General features: G+C 33.7%; 1 protein-coding gene and 1 non-coding gene across 2 annotated transcripts; both read left to right on the top strand.

Moving 5' to 3' along the window:
* Nucleotides 1–14,675: 14,675 nt before the first annotated feature.
* Nucleotides 14,676–18,337, top strand: LOC142987076 (chymotrypsin-like). The gene is made up of 3 exons (XM_076135623.1): nt 14,676–15,192; nt 16,763–16,902; nt 17,762–18,337. Exons 1-3 carry the CDS (start codon nt 14,722–14,724, stop codon nt 17,922–17,924), a joined length of 774 nt encoding a protein of 257 aa, XP_075991738.1. The 5' UTR covers nt 14,676–14,721; the 3' UTR covers nt 17,925–18,337.
* On the top strand, nt 15,991–16,074 carry TRNAL-UAA (transfer RNA leucine (anticodon UAA)). Its single transcript has one exon. It is a non-coding gene; the product is annotated as a tRNA-Leu (tRNA).
* Nucleotides 18,338–19,447: the final 1,110 nt, after the last annotated feature.

The raw sequence follows: 19,447 nt of genomic DNA, 5'->3' as shown, positions 1-19,447 counted from the left end.
ATAATTTTATTCTAAAAGATACATTTTTCTAACATATCTGGTTGAGAAATAATTCAAAGCGCAGGTAAACGACCGCTTTAAATTACAATTATCTATGATTGACGTGAGCCATAAACATGAGCTAGTTTTTATTATTGTACATCATAATTACATACAAAATGAACAACATATGCATTTAAAACATTCGGTAGTTTTCACTAAATGATACATTTATTTGTTCAACACTTTTAGTCGCTGTTCTTAATAACTTAACTGCCGAACGAGGAGTAGCTGATTGCAACCACCTAGTTGTAAACTCTAACAATTATTATTATTGTTCTTTAGTAATTAAACTATAAAAAGATCTTAATTAAAGTAATCTATTGCCTACGGTAAATGTAATTATATTAAAAGCGACCCTCTCTGTTTTATAAAATTCTTTTTTCCTTCTCATACAATAAATTCTATAGAAAATTCCAAGTTTCTAAGTACATTAATTTAAACTACTCATTGAAACATTAAAATAAACCAATCAGTAAGATTTTTAAAGGTTATTTAAATTGTCCTTTAGCCCAATTCTCTACAGTCAGTACTGACGAGTATCGAGAGTTTGACATTTAAAATGTACTGCCAGAATAGTTTCTACGACGCCCGTTAGAGGCGCTGAACCGATTGTCATAAATTTTTTTTCGATAGCTAGCCGGTTGTTAGTTGTCGATAGTAATGGGGAATCGAGCTATTTAGCTCCTTACATAAATGAAGTCTGCCATATCCCACATATAATATAGTTTGAAATCAAAACAAGGCAGTTTAGTAATGTATTTTATTTGACGTGAGTCGCGGCTCGGTGGGCGCCATGCTTGACGGAGCATGCACTACTCTACAGGTGCAATACTTAATCGAGCTGCTTCATAATTGTTCGTTATTTCTTGACGTTTGAACTTTAAGACCTCAATTGTTTATTGAAGAAATTACGAGCATATCCAGGGGCTTTGTAATTATAGTTTACTAGCGGCTGCCTGTAGACTTGAGTTTTCAGCTCCCGCAATTAGTCATAGCACGATGTTATATAGCCAATCGTCTTCCTAAATAAATTGACTACTTAAAATTTCAACATCAACAAAGTAGGTACATGCATTTTATTTAAACATGAAATAATATACTTAGAATTCATTTTTTTTGGCAATTGATAAAAATTGCCGTGCGTTTTTTGCTTGCTCATCTCATAAAGGTCTACGCCCTTTCCAAGCTTGTGGTAGATTCAGTAATTGTAACGACTATCATAAGTGTCAATATTTGACTAGTCAAGATTACACTAACTAGCACATCTAAGTTACGAGAAGTGGAAATGAGAAACACCTACTTATATCTACAACAGCCTACTTTTAGCAGCAAAACCTGCAAGTAGCCAGACCACAGCTATTAAAACAAAACCACTTCATTCTCATTAGCGAGTAGTTAAAGCAACACCTACTTGCAACAGTTATGTGGACTTGTATGACGGTGCACACGGTATGGTGGGCGACCGTAGCCCATTAGTCAGATCCCACCCACGAGAGACCATTTAGTCCAATCTTATGCGTCACTGGACCAATTTAATACGGCTCTCGTATTACCTTTTTGATGAATCAAAGATTTATAAGGGCCGGTTGTACCAATGAACTTAAAATAAGATGTTAATTCTCAGTTAGTTGAGGTAAAAAAGCTTTTATTTGTTCGTCGTAGGTTAAGTGTTAATCATTTACAGTCATAGGTAAGTCGTTATATCTTCATAAAGAAATTAAATTGTTTGTAACCGGCACAGGTGTGGTCATATTTCCAGCCTGCAAGCCTCTTGTATTTGGTCAGAATTTAGCTTTGAACAGGTGGGTCCTTGGCTTAGTATGTAGGTACATCTAATTTCAGAGCTGTTAAATAAATTCCGTTTCTATTCTTGAACACGGTAACCTGTAAAAAATATCGAATTAATATTATATCGAAAAACAAAAAACCGTAAGAGATGGGTTAATGGCGACACTTATAATACCAATGAAATTCACTTTAGATACATTTCACGAATAGTCATCATTTATGGTCAAAGATACTCGGTGCAACACACCCTCAAAGCGTTTGGAATTTCGTGTTCTTCATTAGTTGCAGTAAACACCTACATCACAAGCCCAATACGGTACAGTTGCAATGAAAGTGAGTTAAATGCATTTGCAATTGCTTAATTAAGTCGTAAGCGTTTATTTGGTGAAGATAATTTGGTGCATTGTGTGATATAAGGCGTTTTCTTAACAATAGTGGTGATTTAGTGGACAGTCATTGATATATGAATGACTTTATAAAGACGTTGAATCAGTTCTTCAGAGATATATTGAGGGAATACTTAAGAATACGTGAGTTTCAATCGCTATTAATTCTTTTCAAAAACTTTCAGTGTATTTTAAGTAATGTATACAAAAAGAGACCGCTCCCGTTGGCAAAGTAGTGGTTGGAATGTCGTCGGAATCAACCTATAGAGAGGGATTTGGGGAAAAAAAGAATAATACAATTATTGAGTTAGCTGAATAGCTGATAGTGTGCATAAAAACAGAGCAGAACTCAATCTCGAAATAAGTACCAAATACCAACATTTATAAGTTTCAAATCTTAAAGAAAATGTGAAATTATAACACCTAAGTATCATTACTCATGATGATAGTAAAAGTCCATCCTAGTCTAATATATTGTTATTCGTCTTCGAAGTGATAGAAGGCCTACATTTAACGAGCTCGACTGGACATTTGCTTGTTTTTCTTCAACTTTACCCACTACTGCGTAAGGTGAGACGGTATTATCTCCATATATGCTTGTATCCTTATTATTCCTTAAGAGAACGTAATCGGTAGGAGCTATAAACAAAACATTAAATCGTTCGCATTTAGTACTAAACTGTAGGTAAAGTAAGTTTTTTAAGGTTAATAAAGGATGACTTGAGACTCGAGCCTGAATGGGACTACCAAGCGATGAATTAAAATAAAGTGTTACTTTGTAGCAAATAGTCAAAACATCTTACAAGATTTGAACAAATCGTATTTATTTATCATAATTTCACGCTTATGCCTGTAAAAATTTTATCGTCGAATCGGATCCTTTTTTGGGTGCGAATTTCTCGATTTCCAACTATGGAAGGTTTTAAGCAATGGCATTAAAATGAAATGATAAAAACAAAATAAAACATTGTCACTACCTAAATGACTAACAATCGGCTGACTACTCGATAAGTCGAATTAAACTTTTGATAGGAGAAAACCAAAAAATTGGGGTACATTCTTCGAAAGTCTATTTATATAATTATATGTGTGCACTGTGCATATATGAAAGCATACTTATTAACAGTCTCTTTAACCCCTTACAAGAAAATCTAAGTATATTCTAACCACGAACATCAAAAAACTGTCGCCACATCGATATCCGTTACACAAACCATTACAGCGAAGCAACGTAACAAGAAGCGTCACAGAATAAATTACATCCAGTATTTCAATAGTGAAACCAAAGAGATCGCGATATAAATGGCTAATCTAACATTTCCCCCATTACTACGGGAATGTTTCTAAGAAGAAAATCAATAATTACCGCACTGCTGACCACAATTGCATGTGTATCTAGTCAACGCGGGGTGCGCTTAAGTAGTACGCTGATCACACCGACGTGTATCAATGATAACTTAAATATTTAGAGCAAATAGTGAATAAAAATGATAAAATAATATGTAATGAAATCTAGTGAAATTTACGTATGACAAAACATAAAAGAGAGATGTCTGTTTCATACTTACATTTATTTAATGTTTTTTTTTTATCTTTGTATTTTGTAATCTTTTGCTTACAATGCACATAGTAAATCATTAATTTATCTTGTTTCATGGAAATATTGACAGTTAAAAAGTGCAACAACAACAGCTTTTCCGAAACGTAAACGGTAGATAAAAAATACTATAACGATATCAAATACGTGTTTGTGAATTAAAACATATTTGACTTTGACTATGACTTCAACACAAGTTTCTAATTTATCAAATACGATATAAATCTGACGTGCCTGATGTGTAAGCGAAAAATCGCAAATACCGTACTATGAACAACCTTTTGATTCAAGAATAAAACAATACAGTGAAAAAAAACTCGCAAGAGCAGCAGTAGTAGCAATAGTTTTCATATCTGTTCGGGCCACACAAAAATTGGTTAAATTGGTTAGGTAAGTAAAAACTTTACAACAGCAAAGGGGAAAATCTATGAAATCTATCTCAATACTGCTCTCAGGCCCGAGCATTACACAGCTACACATCGGTGTGAGTACGTTAATGTTAATATATCGCAGCACGTGGTTCGCTCGTTAGGGCGGAGTAATGAGGCGGCCATATTTACGAGCCCACGAGCCACACGTACCCATACACCGACATTTACGACGCTACTAACTATTACTTTACATTATCCATAGATCGATTTAAAACAAATAATTTATTATGAAATAATAAATACGATTTTTTAAACTTAATTTGAAGTTTAATTGATTTTAGGGCGAAAATGGGATGAAACTCTACGAAATTCCGAATCATTTGTTGATGACAGACTAGATGATTACAAATGATTATATCAATTCTTTATAGTTTCCACATTTTGGATACTAGAATATTTGAATGTTTGTAGAAATGTCTGTCGGGAGTTGTAACATGGAAACGTATCTGGTTAAAAAGATTCTGAATGTGAAAGTGTTTCGGTCCAAAATTAGTTCCTTTTGAGTATAGTAAAATTTGTAGGAAACAAAAATAGACCCAATTTTAAATTGAGGAAAATTTTAAACAACTCTCTTAACACGGGTAACATAATGTTTGTTCAGAAGAAAGTAAACAAGTACAGGGTGTTTCATATAATGACAACGTTTATTTTAACTAGACTACGGCAACTATGAGGCGCACCTGCATTACTTTTCCGTGTAAAGGTTTCTGCGGTCAAATACCACTTTATCTAAGCTAATAGTACTAAGCTTTAGAAATAGATATTTTCTATTTATAAAATGGTAAGTCTTAAAAAATGGGACTAACTACAAAAATCGACAGCTGCTTTTTTATGACCTTTATTTATTTTAAGATCAAGACATGACAAGTGGCATTTACTAAAATAAATTTTAGGTCGGGGAAAAAGTCTTTTCGCATTATAGTATGTATGAACTTGTAATAAAATCTCTTTGGCTTCAAGAATCACAAATGAGTACACGGTTCATTAGGTTTCTTTCAGTAAGCTCATGAGGTACCCAAATATCGAGCTTTTTTGTGTACAGAAAAGATTTTATTCCCCGACCTAATATGAAATTTAGGATACTTTTAGAAATTATTTGGGTATTATTTTGATAATAAGCAAAGGTATAAACAATAAAGCCTCTAAAGCGAAATTTCATAAGCTGAATATTAGGTAGGTACACGAATATTTTTCAGAAGATATGTGTGTATAAAAAGTGAATATACTCGCTAAGCAAGGAAAAAGATAACTACTAAAAATCATATAAAAGGGAATAATTAAAGGAAAAAGGTTACAAATTTGTTCAGGAATCACGACGTCCAGTCTTTCAGTACCTACGAAGTTTCAGCAATATTTTGTAAAGAAGGGTAAGAGAAGTTATTTTAACCCATATAATAATAATAAATCAAAGTAAAAACAAGTAACTATTAGCTAGCTACACTATTTGCAATAAACACAAACTAAGATGGCATATGAGTCATGGGAAGTGAATGCTAATATCCGCAATATTGGTAATACCACTGTCGATTTCATTTGGCATTTGAAGCAACCTAGCGAAATAGATTAATGGAACCTAGATTGGCTTAATAATTGTTTCATTTTTGTACAATAGGTGTGCAGAAACGATTATAGCGAAAGGTGTTCTAACTGTTATTCTGATAATACATCTGGATCACATATTATTATTACGGATTGTTTTTAAGTGAGTGCTTATTTGACAATTAAGAGTAAAAAGTTCAAGCTTTTTAAATGGAAAAGAAATTGTGACTTTTTGAACTGTACTTACGAAACAACTATTTATGGATCGCACAAATATTTGTTTCGTGTGAGAAACGAACCCTCGAGTTCCCGACGCACTTGTCGCGGTTAGGCGACCACCTTAACCACTGTGCCACGGAGACTGACACCTGAACCATTATTAATAACATATTAAAACTCCAATATTATTAATCTAAAGTTACCGAAAATCTGAAAACCTTAAGTCGAGATACGAAATCTCAAATCATTCAATAAATCTGACATAATTTCTAATAGTTTACAATGCACTATTACTCAAAACTGTTTTAATAATAAACACAAAATAATGCAAGATCTATTTAACACAATCTACATTAACTCCTCCCATAACAGAGCAATTTCTATTAAACTCCTATGTTTTCATATTCGCCTGGTAGATCGGACCACCGCGGTAATGATCGCTACATATTAGTTGTTAATTACATTGTAGTATACTTAAACAGGTTGGAAACAAAGAACATTGTTGTTATAGTGGTCCAAGTAAATTAATTGAGCTTTTAAAAGAAGATTTTATATTTATTTGGGTCCCGCACTTAGTCACCGTGATGGACACACGGCTGAATCCTCCCTTATTCTAGCAAGAGACTTGGAGTGGGAAAGTAACAGTATTTATTTACAACATTGGATAAGTTGTACCCGAAGATATAGGCAAAGGTGTAAGAAATTCGTGCACTTTTCACTGTGTCTCTGCATATAATACAACTGCAGGTACTATTATTATTTATTCTGTGCTACTGTTAAGAACATTCTAATACAAATTTGTGCAACCTAAAACCACGTGTTCAATATCTAACAGTCGCATATACTTATACTTGGACCAGGGAAGCAGACAAACTTTTAAAAACGTACAAAAAGTGTCCAAATTGCGTATAGCAAGTTCGTTCACACTACAAAAAGATGCTTAAGAAACAGAGCATTTACAAACATTAAACATAATATTCCAAATCAGAAAGCGAAAAACGCAGCGTTTAACTTACACTACAAAAATATTTCAATACGAGGTGAGATTTATTTTATAATTGGCGGCTTTCTAAAGCAAATGTTTCGCACTCCGGGAATTTTCAAACACACACAAGTATGCTTTGAGTGTCCGACAAGTGATCAGTTGATCAGTAATTTGATCAGCGGTATTTTAGTGTTAATTTAAACAACATGATTAATGGTTTAGTTAAAATCAGTTCACGAATTATATCGAGCGGTGTAAGTCATTTTGTGCAATGAATACGCGGTTTGTTTTGATTGACTGATTTATTGCTTGAAATGTTTGGTAAATATTGCGTACTGGTAATTATTTTTGGGTAAAACAAACATATCTACTTTAAATTTTAATGAAAAAGAACAGAACTCTATATGTATTTATAATCAAAATTGTAAGCAAAGACTTAGTTGGTTTTTTAAATACATATAATATATTACTGACATGTGTGAAGCAGACAAAAAAAACATAGAATTGCGAGTGTTTTTTTTTTACAATAAATCACAATATCAACATTTCAGACCAGTATTTGTAAGATGATTTTATATCTAGAAGTTAGTTATTTTTTTTTGGTTGGTACCTACCTTCGTTAAAAGACGTTGATCATTTTTCCTAATTTTCAGAGCCAGTGGTCTGTTATAGCACGTCTATAGCAGCTGCATACACGTATATCTAATTTCCACAAATACATAAACTTGTTCTGTATACTATAAAGCTGATAAACAAAACAAACTGTAATCAGAGTTCCGCTCCCGGAGGCTGTACGCTGTACGCAAATGTCAGTGGAACGTTGGATCTCGGCGCAGCAGTTATCACTTATCTCGGAATACATTCGTAATGACTGCACTACATCTGACTACATTGTTTGATAGTGTGCTGTTATTATTATTGTGTAGTACATCGGTAAATAATGCTCGATAATGTCTCAAGTTCATTATAAGCTATTCTAATTCTATCTTTCCTTCAGATCCTTGTTTCACTGGTTGTTGATTAGTCTCATAATCTTTTAAACAAACTTCTTTAAAGATATCTTTAGGGTATGGTATTTTTTTAATCTAATAAAGCCTTCATTAATTTTAAGGGTGCATCTCGGAGAAAATAAAAGATCTGCCGTCATACAAAACGTACAAAAGAAACAACTTTTTTTTTTCGTTAGAAGATTTTTTTTTTCTGTATTGTTTTAATGACTGTGTCTTCCTGGCCATTCATTCCATATGGTGAAGTCAGCCATCCTTCTCCACTTCGTTCTTTCTATGACTTCGTCTTACTCTGTCGACTTTCACCTTAATCCGGACTTTAATCCCTAGCAACAATGATTTTTTTATCAATTTCACAAGCCTTGGTCTAAATAATACTTAATCAATTTGTTTCTACATTTTTCAAAATTTCCTGAAAAGATAATTTATTTAGCACATTCTAAAGTCTGTGTGTTTAATTATTTTGTTATCTTATCATCGCTATCTTTAGTATCCAAGTGTACTTTTACCGTTTATAACAAATGATGACTGTTTGTCTTGTCTGTAATTTGAAATTTATTTTATTAATGGAACAGCCAGCAGAGGCCTCCTTCCCCATTTTCTTCATTGATTATATTATTTTTGACAAAACCACATGTTTTTCCGTAACGTACAGTTGTGCTACAATTTTGACACGTAAAATAAAGAACCGTTTTTTTACACTCGATATGTCATATAAATTACATATTGTATATTCATTTAGGTCACAAGGTGTAGGTGCTATGTGCTCGAGATCGAGTTGCTGAACAAATTATTGTCAAAACACCACTTCCAAGTAAGTAGACCTAAAAATAACAAATGACTGGTTCGTATTAAATCAAATCACATAAAATCTAACATTCCAACGAGCATTATGATAATATGTTAGCAACAGGCAGAGAAGTGAGCCGCTATAAATCTGTCGCGGCGCGGCGCCCGGCGGTCTTGTGCGTCGTCGCTTGCGCAGTGCGCGTGATCACGTGGCCCGCGAATTGTCCACTATATACCAACTTGAGCCAACTTGTTTACGCGAGGCACACCTTGAAATTGTAAACTAGCGTTTATATCACTCATTGAATATTCTGGACGATTTTTACGATGTGTTTCACATAGTAATGTCGTGGGGAAACTGAATAACTACAGTGGAAAGATTTTAAGATGAAAATACAGGTGTGTCTGTACATATATTATGTATGCAGCATTTTAATGAAGATTAGTGAGATGTCAGTACTAAAGAAAACACTGAAGGGTACTTAGCTAGCATGCTCTTTGAAACAGCTTATACAGTGTATCAAAACTGCCGATATGGCTTTAATTAATACCTTTCACAACTAACCAATTAATTAAAGATAACAAAACTAATTAAAACAGTTTATAAGCCAACCAAGACCTACGAAAAATACAAAACCTACCAAAGAGAATAGGCAGGCAGTAATTCATAATACTAATAAACTCGGCGGCCTATTTCTCGTCTCGTCGGCCGTAACTCCTTGCAGACAACATCGGTGTGTGGCGCTCGTTGAAGCAGGTCGAGAAAGCGGAGCGGCCGCAGGACACAAATCATGACGGTATACGCCCCACGGTTACACAACGAAGGTACGAGCCGAGCCAAACTGGTCTATGGTGTAAAAACTTTTGTTACGTACTTGTATCTAGTGGTATGAACGGGTTGGGAGTACTGATTGGTTGGAAACTATCGATGTTGAGGAATTATTTGTGTATTTTCACTAACAGCAAGTAGCTTAGTACTAACTAGGGTTTTTCACACTCTTCACAGTGATCACAATTGTTATGCCAAGGAAACGGTGACAACTTTTGGTACCCACTATGGCATAGTTTTGGTACACTCTATACATTAGTTTTTTGTCTGAGAGAAACATGCGGAAAAGACTTTAAAATTGTCGTTTCTAATCATTCTTGAAGGAGTGAGCACAATGCTACCAGTGACCAATAACACTAACAGGTGGCTCATGTTCAACAGTCATAATACAGTAGTAAAGTCATAAAACTTAATTTTAAATGAATATGTCTTGAAATTTCTGATCCTTTGTCAATCCTGATCGAAAAAAGTAATTCGGCTCCCAAATATGTAGTAGCTGTTAATATACTAGAATGAAAGGATACTTTCGCCTCAACCCATTTTCCAAGCAGAAAATGACGCCGGCACGATGTAAATACGTTACTATCATAAGAAAATGTATATGTTTTGGTACATAGGTAGGAAGTTCGCGTAGAGACCACATAAGGAGGTCGGGGGATGTTCATACAATTTGCATGGTGTAACATCGCTGTAGGCGAAAGTGAACGGCTTCAATAACTCACTCCATGTAACTTGACATGTTTATTGGGAGTTCGTGTAATTATATTAGAGCTTGTGTGATGGAAAATCATGTGTAGAAATGGTGTCCCTTTGTAAAATTATTATTTAAATAGAATTTAAAATATAAAAATAAATCGCTAAATGAGTTTCTAATCTCAAATCTCGAGAGCTGCTGAACCGATTTTGCTATTTCTTTTTTTATAATATTACTTACTGTGGTTTTTACTGAGAAAACTGCTAAACTTAGTATGTCGATGTTGAAAAATACCAATTAATCAAATGATTAACGGCAACCCATGGCGTAGTTCGATATCTCTGCTTTTATAAGGCACTGAAATAATAGTGTAAAATTCGTTACAATCAAATTACCAAGTATACCTATTATGTCGGCTTCAGGTAGCTAAAAGAATACATGAAACTTGTGGTTGATCGTGTCTAACAATGGACAATAACGGAATTATTTCCCAAATGTCTTATTACAAGTTATTATTTATGAGTTTTAATGCTCTCCTTGTAAATGCGTAATGATCACGCAAATAAGACATAATGAAAATAATACTCGTGACCAATCTAGTAATAACATACCATAGTTTTGATTTAGATATTATAAGGAAGTTACCACACATGACGCGGTAACTTATCTATACTAATATTATAAAGCTGAAGGGTTTGTTTGTTTGTTTTAACGCGCTAATTTCAGGAACTACTAGTCCGATTTGAAAATTTCTTTCAGTGTTAGATAGTCCATTTATCGAGAAAGGCTATAGGCTATATAACATCACGCTACGGTCATTAGAAGCGGAGTAGTAACGAAAAATGTTACAAAAACGGGGAAAATTATAACCCATTCTCTCTTCGGTGACGCAAGCGAAGTTGCGCGGGTCAGCTAGTGTCGAAATATGGCTATAGAGTAACGCCTTCAATTTGGTACTTGACGTAGGAAAATTCGGTCTATAGTCAAACTTCAAAGATGCGCAAAAGCTTTCAACGTTAAAATAAATACTTAGTATTATTTTATTTTTTATTTTAGTACTTTCTGCTTTGTTTAAGAACCGTATCTGGTGAAGGCATTAGATCCTATTCTTAATATAGAGATTTTATATGATCTTTATCGAGTGGAAACGTTATTTATTTCTGATCTCGATATATCGGCACTAATCGACCGTAAATGCTGTCATAGCGATTTTCTTTGGTTAGAAAACTAGTAAAACTTCAATTTTGTGATACTTTTCATTAGTTTGGTCTAAGGAAGTGAAATTGGAAAAGGAAGTCGACTTTATAACTGAATCCCATGGGTATGTTCTAGTAAATGAAATTATCTATACCTACTAATACTAATATTATAAAGCTGAAGAGTTTGTTTGTTTGATTGTTTGTTTGTTTGAACGCGCTAATCTCAGGAACTTCTGGTCCGATTTGAAAAATTCTTTCACTTTTAGATAGGTCATTTATCGAGGAAGGCTATAGGCTATATATCATCACGCTACGACCATGAGGAGCAGAATAGTAACGAAAAATGTTACAAAAACGGGGAAAATGATGACCCATTCGCTCTTATGTGACGCAAGCGAAGTTGCGCGGGTCAGCTAGTACTAAATAAAGCAGAATCAGAATTATAAATTACTAAGTTGTATCATACAGTTCACCGGGTCTTTAATTTTATACATATTTATCCGACCCGACCGTATACTTATTCATTAATTTCTGTTATCAAATTCACCCCAAATTTTCCAAATATCATCCCGGTACGTGGTAAAAATGGAAAGGTAACAAAACCTACCCTTAGACAATTTTTAATAAACGTGACCTTATTTCAATGAATTCAATTACCAAAATCTAAAATAAGATCAACCTAGCTCAACATTGCACCCAATCGTGCAGAGATATCAAAAACAATAAAATTTTCCATTTCAAGTCAAAGATCAAACGGTAAACGCTAAATATTTCAATATCGCAGTAAATCCACGGCGATTCGTATCTAATATTCAAATTTGTGCAATCATTGTGCTATTTAGACTGTAGATAACATTTTCAAAGCGTGTGAGCGATATTTCGATGTAAATTCTGTTTGAAAACAATAAGTTTAGAACGTGGCGAGGCAATCAAAGCTGCAACCGCGCGGGCCGCGTTAGGAACCGGAACACGACAGTTAGCTCGCTCTTCTCTATGTAACGGTCCCACCATTTGCAGTACTTTTTCTTTGTGCTCGACTACCAAAGGCCCTACTATTGTTACTGTTTTATTTATATTTTAGTGTTTTAATACTAAAACCCAACCCGCACTTGGCCAGCGTGGTGGGCTCAAGGCCTAACCCCTCCCTCATTACGGGAGGAGACCCTTGCCCAGCAGTGGGACAGTAATGGGTTAAATTTATTTATTTATTTATTTTTATTTATTAATACTAAAATCAAATCGGCAATGTGTACGCTACGAAAAATATACAAATATATAAATATTATTTCACTTAAAGAAAATTTAGTTTATTATACGAAAATTTGGGGCTTAGTCAGGCCAGCCTTTTTGTGCTTAAATAGGTAGCTTTGTAGTGCACCAATCTGATTAATATTGCACAATTAAATATATTATAATTAAACATACTTACTTTAAGAATACCTATTTTAATTAAGTAGTAACGACCAATAAAACATTAATATGACGAAGCAGATTTTCACTGCTTAGTTATTAATATTGATCTCTGTAGTCTTAAATTATCTTTACAAAGTGCAACATGATTGTAACTACAATTGCGATTACAGATATAACGCAAACTTATTGCTTAACATTGTTGCTCTATTAAAAAAAACGAACAACAAGACTTAACACCTCATAATATTTCACTTGGAATTCAAACACTATGAAATATTTGATACAACAGCCATATAAAACTGTAGCAAAAGTTAATAAATCTCGCTCGATCATCGCGTCTGTGAGTTAGAAAGCGTGAAGCGAGTGAGAGACAGTGGTTGTCTTTCGAGTACATTCACCGTGCCCCTGTAGCTGTTTAGTTATTTTGGATTATTTTCTACTTAAATCGTGCTCAACGACGACATTTATTTTTATATTTTGTTACAGTATTTCGATGCTTTTTGTACGGAAAAGAAGTAAGAGAGGCATGATTATAATTGAACTAAGAAAAGTTGTGATACATAATATTAAGTTGTATATTTATAACAAATAATAAAATTGTGAATGATTTTCATAGGAATAGAAAAATACCCGCTCTATATATATATATATATAGGTTGCTTTAAAAATGTTTATATGAGTGAAAAATATGAGAAGAAAAATGCTGGCAATATTTTAGTTACTACTTTATAAGTTTCGAAAGGTGAAAGACTTTCAGTAGGTCGGGAAAATACATCATTACCTACACAAACTCGTCAAATTATATTATGCTAGCTATCTATTTATTTCTTTAATCAAATTAACTTCAAATTTTCCTTGAATAACCCCATAGTATAATTTGCCTGCACAACTTCATCAAACGGCACGTCTACACAATAAGCTCTATGACGTCGTCAGTCAGCTAAAAACATCATAATTCGTACACAATTATTTGGAGTACTATCACCGATCTCGTGTAACGGTTTGTCGGTAGTCAGCCGGTGGTTATTGCAGATTACACGATACCACTCAGATTTATAAGCCTAGGACCTATCGGACGCCTAGAGCACTGTTTCTAACTACCATACTTAAAGTAAACACCCTTATAATAGCTTAATACTATGTTTAAGGCTTAGTTTATGTGTCGATAGATTACGATGAGTAAATACGTCTGGGTCAAAACAGGAAGGTAGAAAAAATATTTAAAGTTCTCATTTTTCAGATCGTTAATTCATTATGGCCGGTTTGTAAGGCACATTTAGCGTTAATTTATCTGTTCAAACTGTCATGTTCATATGAACTTAAACGCTATTGGATAGATAAACTACCGCTAAATTAATATACTTCAGAAACCGGGGCTTCATAGAGTAATTGGACATTTAAAATTTAAACTAATATTATAAATGCCAACGTTTTGAGGATGGATGTATGTATGTTTGTTACTATTTTACGCAAAAAATTACGAACACAGTTTTATGAAATTTGTTACACATATAGTTTTTAACACATAAGATACTTTTTACCTCGGAATATCTATTTACTCGGATTAAGTCGCGGGCAGAAGCTAGGATCAAACAACATCCCATTTTGTTCTAGTATTTAAATTCATAAGAAGACTCATAAGAATCCATCCTCGTCTAGTTTCACAATGTACGTCATAAATCACAAGTCACAGCAACTCTATAATTGAGAATTTTATTCGTCAATAAAACGGTATCACTTTAATTAACAGAGAAAAACACAGTACACGTTAAATTCATTTGTTTCGTGCGTGTAACGACTAAAATGAAAGTAGCCCAATCAATTTTGTTCGTTGTACATGCGATACGTATTGTTCAGAGTGAGATGGAACCTTTTGTAGTCAATGGTGTGGCGATTCCTATAGACAGTGCGCCTTACTCCGCTCACTTGAGCATCCAGTGCGTGAGTTCTGAGGGTAAAAATACCTTTATATGTGGTTCATCGATTTTGAACCAGGCAGTGGTCCTCACGGCTGCTCACTGTATATACGGATGTGCGATTACAAGCACGGTTATCGTTTCCGCTGGCCATCACCAAAAAGGGAAGGGTGTTACTGCTTTCGCAAAACGTATGCTAATGCACGAGAAATATGATCAAAGAACAACAAGTAATGATATCGCTATGATTGGTCTCAAAACTCGTTTTCCTCTAAGTTCTAAAGTGAGTCGTGTGGCTTTACTCCGTAACCCACCTTATAAAGAGGAAGCCGTAATAGCGGGATGGGGATTAATTAACGTGAGTTACTCTTTATATGTGCATTGTCTTCTTATAATGTAGGAACGCACCTATTGAATATAATTAGAATATTTTTCATTTGGAAATAGGGAATTAAGAAGGAGAGATAATTTTAAATTCAATTAACCCATATTTGTCCACAGTGGCCAAAATTATGCACTCATTTACATATGTTAAAATTAATGCGTTTAACATATATTATCATTATGTAAACAAAATTACAAGTTATATTACAAAAGCCTAAATATTAAAAAAACTTTAAATTTTAAAAAAATAGTGAAAACAATTCTGACTTTCCTACGCATATACATACCGCACTCCCGGTGCAACACTGTCACTTTTGTAAAAAAAAAAGAAATCTATAGATATCTTACAAAGTCATTGTTTTGTGAGGTGTCAACGTTTTAAATGCTTCTCCTGAAAAACTAAATTTTTGCATAAGTGACAGTATTGTACCGGGGATGCGATACATACTACAGTGTCTACCGACTAAAAAACCTATAATACCGCCCCTTTCATAGCACCTCTTCCCTACAACCCTATAATTCTAGATAAAAAATCATTCAAATTAAACGAAAAATATCAACGAAATAAAAAGGCAACGTATTTTATAGCCCCCACGAACTTACAAATTGTATTACGCAATAAGTAACAAACTATTGCACAATATTGTGTAATATTTTCATATCTTCCTTTAATTTACTCGTGAATCATACCAGTAATGCTATAACATTGTCACAACACAGGCATAGTGCCAAACGTGTGGATAGTAATCAATAATTTAGCGCACAACGTCATGTCAGGTTGGCCGAGTGGTCTAAGGCGCCAGATTTAAGCTCTGGTTCCCGAGAGGGAGCGTGGGTTCGAACCCCACACCTGACAATTTAGGTGGATTGGGCCTTTTTGTTTTTTTTTATATATTTTTAAACAAAATATACCTAGTAATAACAGCTTTAGCTTCAGACTTAGGTATATTTACTTTGGTAATACATTGAAGAATAATTATAGATTGGGGGCGATAACCTCTAAGCCCCAAATGTTTTAAATACCAATAACATTTATTTGGTGATACCTACATATTAGGACACATAAAAATATAGGTTAATATATCTGGTTAAAGATATTTATTTCTTAAAGGAGTTCAAAGAATACAAATGCTTTTGGACTACAAGTACTTTTTTCACACCTGATACCATAAAAAATTACTAAATTAGTATTATAAATTCAAAAATCTGTCTGTCAGTAAGTTACGCTTTCACTAAGCCATGATTTTACGTTACATGATGAAGCATATTATAATGTAAAAACCTTATGTACTTTTGATCAAAAATGACTGACTCAGTGGCGCAGTGTCGTGAGTTCGATTCCCACACGGAACAATTATTTGTGCGATCCACAAATAATTGTTTCGGGTCTGGTTGTATTTTGTGTCCGTTATTTTTATGTTTGTAAAAGTCCCCGCAACACAAGAGCAATTCTTAATGCAGGAGTTGTCTTTTCTTTTTAAAGTCGCGGCTGGAATCTGCTAGTTTACTTAAAATGTCTTTAAAAAATATTATATTTTTTTCAGGAAGTAGAAAAAATAAAGGCAACAGAATTAATATATACGAAGCAATATGTGATGACTACAAAGGACTGCTTAAAAATTATTAAAAGTAAACCAGAGGGCACGTTCTGCGCGAAAGCCAAGGATTCTAGCTACGCTTCCAAGTAAAATACATACATATTTATACATCTTTAATTAGTATTAATTAATTAGTAAAGTTGATAATCCCGCGGTGAAGACTGTTTAGATTCGCCGTTAACAATGTCAGTCTCATATAATAGGGGCCGAGCTAATTGCTATATACCGGGTCTTTACTTATCTCCGGGCTACTATTATGAAATATTTCTTATATGTATAAAAATTTAGAAGACACCAATTGCACTTATCCCGAAATGTGTGATTTTCTAGAGTCTATTTATTAAGAAGCGAGAATTTTACATTTTAAATATACTTAAAAAAGTTCGTACGGCATCCGCTAGAGGCGCTGATCAAATTATCTTACAAAATTCGTCGACAGATAGCATTAATTACGTCAAAACTACGTATAAATGTTTACTCTGTTATGTCTGTGTTTATCTATGACGTCATATGACCTTTGCAGCATTTTGATACCATTATTTGTTAAATAAATGTTTTAATAAACTTGCGTACGAAACAAAAATAATTGAGTGTTTGGACCTTACACCACCGAGCCGAGAAAGTTGCGAATCTTATTTGGATAATTTAATCTTATTTGAATGCCTCTGTGGGGCATTTGGTAGTCTATCAGACTGTTGATCATATGAGATCTCGAGTTCGATTCCCAGATGGGGCAAGGTATTATTGTTCTTTTCTAAAATATTTAAGAATATTGCTCCTTAATATTCCTGAATTCGATCAATAGGCTCGCCGGCTATTACATGGGACTGACACTTAATGGCGAAACGTGGGTATTTCCTTCACCCCTGCCTACATTTTTGGATATAACAGACGTAATATTATCTATGTATGTACAAACTCAAATCTTAAATGTTTTATTTACAGGGGTGACTCTGGCAGTGGTCTCCTTGTCCGGAAGTACATCCAGATAGGTGTGGTCTCCTACAAGAAACCTAAATGGAGTCGAAATGTGGTAGTCTACACAGATATAGGATACCATTATAATTGGATAGTCAACAATGCAAAACGAGTTTACTGTAGCGATTAATTTAATATAACTTGTAAAATAAAATATTTTTTTATGAATAATATGAAAGGCCAGTTTCACAGTTCATGAATAAGTGATAGATGAACTATGTTTTAGATTAATCTGGCACGAAATGTATGAAAACAACTGTCAAAATTTCATCTGATAAACTGTGTTATAATTTATCACAAAATTTTATGGTGAAATCGAGACTTAGACTAGGTGTAATATTAGTGACCGTTTTCTCAACTTATGAATAACTAACGGATAGCTTTTCAGATTGATGTCAGTAGTTATAAAAATTGATTGACACATTATCTCGTCATTGGCTTCTATTCATCTATTGCAGATGATTGAGGTGACGTCAGGTAGAATTAGTGTTTGGTACAATATCTATCGAATAGGACATCTGGCACTTATCCATGGGATATGAAACTGACCATAGTTGTAAATAAATAAAGTTTTTTAATAAAGTTAAAATTATCGCTTACTTCTTGCCTTGCATTTATTTTCGGAACAAACATGTCTCAACGAAATTGTTTCGATATTTCAAAAGTAATAATATCTCACTTATTTATCTATACTAATATTATAAAGCTGAAGAGTTTGTTTGTTTGAACGCGCTAATCTCAGAAGCCTCTGGCCCGATTTTAAAAATTCTTCCAGTGTAAGATAGCCCATTTATTGAGGAAGGCTATAGGCTATATATCATCGCGCTTCGACCAATAGAAGCAGAGTACCAGTATAAAATGTTACAAAAACGGGGTAAATTATGACCCATTCTCCCTTATGTGACGCAAGTAAAGTTGCGCGGGTCAGCTAGTCCTTCATAAGGGGGATCCCCTTTCCTACATACGGTACCTACCATCGCGTAGTTAGAAAACGTATGATATTTACAAAAAAATATTTTAGCATAATTAAATAAAATAAGAAATATAATTACTGCTATAATACATAATTCACGAGTGATTCTTTGCAGAAAGTTCAATCTCAAAGAACTGCAAAGAATTTCTGATAGTTTGATCTTAATATGTCAACATAGACCGTATTGATGACGCGAAACTTTCATATCTCAATAGAATCAAGAATATTGGTTTTTGAAAAATAACTATGGATTGTAATGGACATTATGGAAAAAATCGTAAAATGTTCGAAAAAGTACGCTTACGTTTTAATGATTTTTTCAAGAATTGGCACGTGGATCTTACTAATTAAGGATCCGATAAGAAAAATGACGAAAATTTAAGATTGCTTAACTAGTTATGTCAGTTTTAAAATGTATTGTTTATGTATTTACTTATATCAACAACTAAAATAAAATCATCTTACCTGAAATTAGATAGATCGTTTTTTGTTTGTGTTTATGTGTGTATGTATCACAGCAATTTCTTGAATTTATTTTAAACCATTAATCATAAACTCGAGCAAAAAAGAATCGAAATTGTTAAGATGATTTAAAAATATTTTATTTGACGTCCTGGACAATATTTTTATCGAAATTCCAAGGCCCTTATAACACTAATAAGTAACTATATTTTGATAGT

Source organism: Anticarsia gemmatalis, chromosome 3 (assembly GCF_050436995.1).
Source record: "Anticarsia gemmatalis isolate Benzon Research Colony breed Stoneville strain chromosome 3, ilAntGemm2 primary, whole genome shotgun sequence".
Taxonomy (NCBI): Eukaryota; Metazoa; Arthropoda; class Insecta; order Lepidoptera; family Erebidae; genus Anticarsia; species Anticarsia gemmatalis.
The sequence above is the reverse complement of the archived record's forward strand: the minus strand, read 5'-3'. Positions and strand labels throughout refer to the sequence as shown.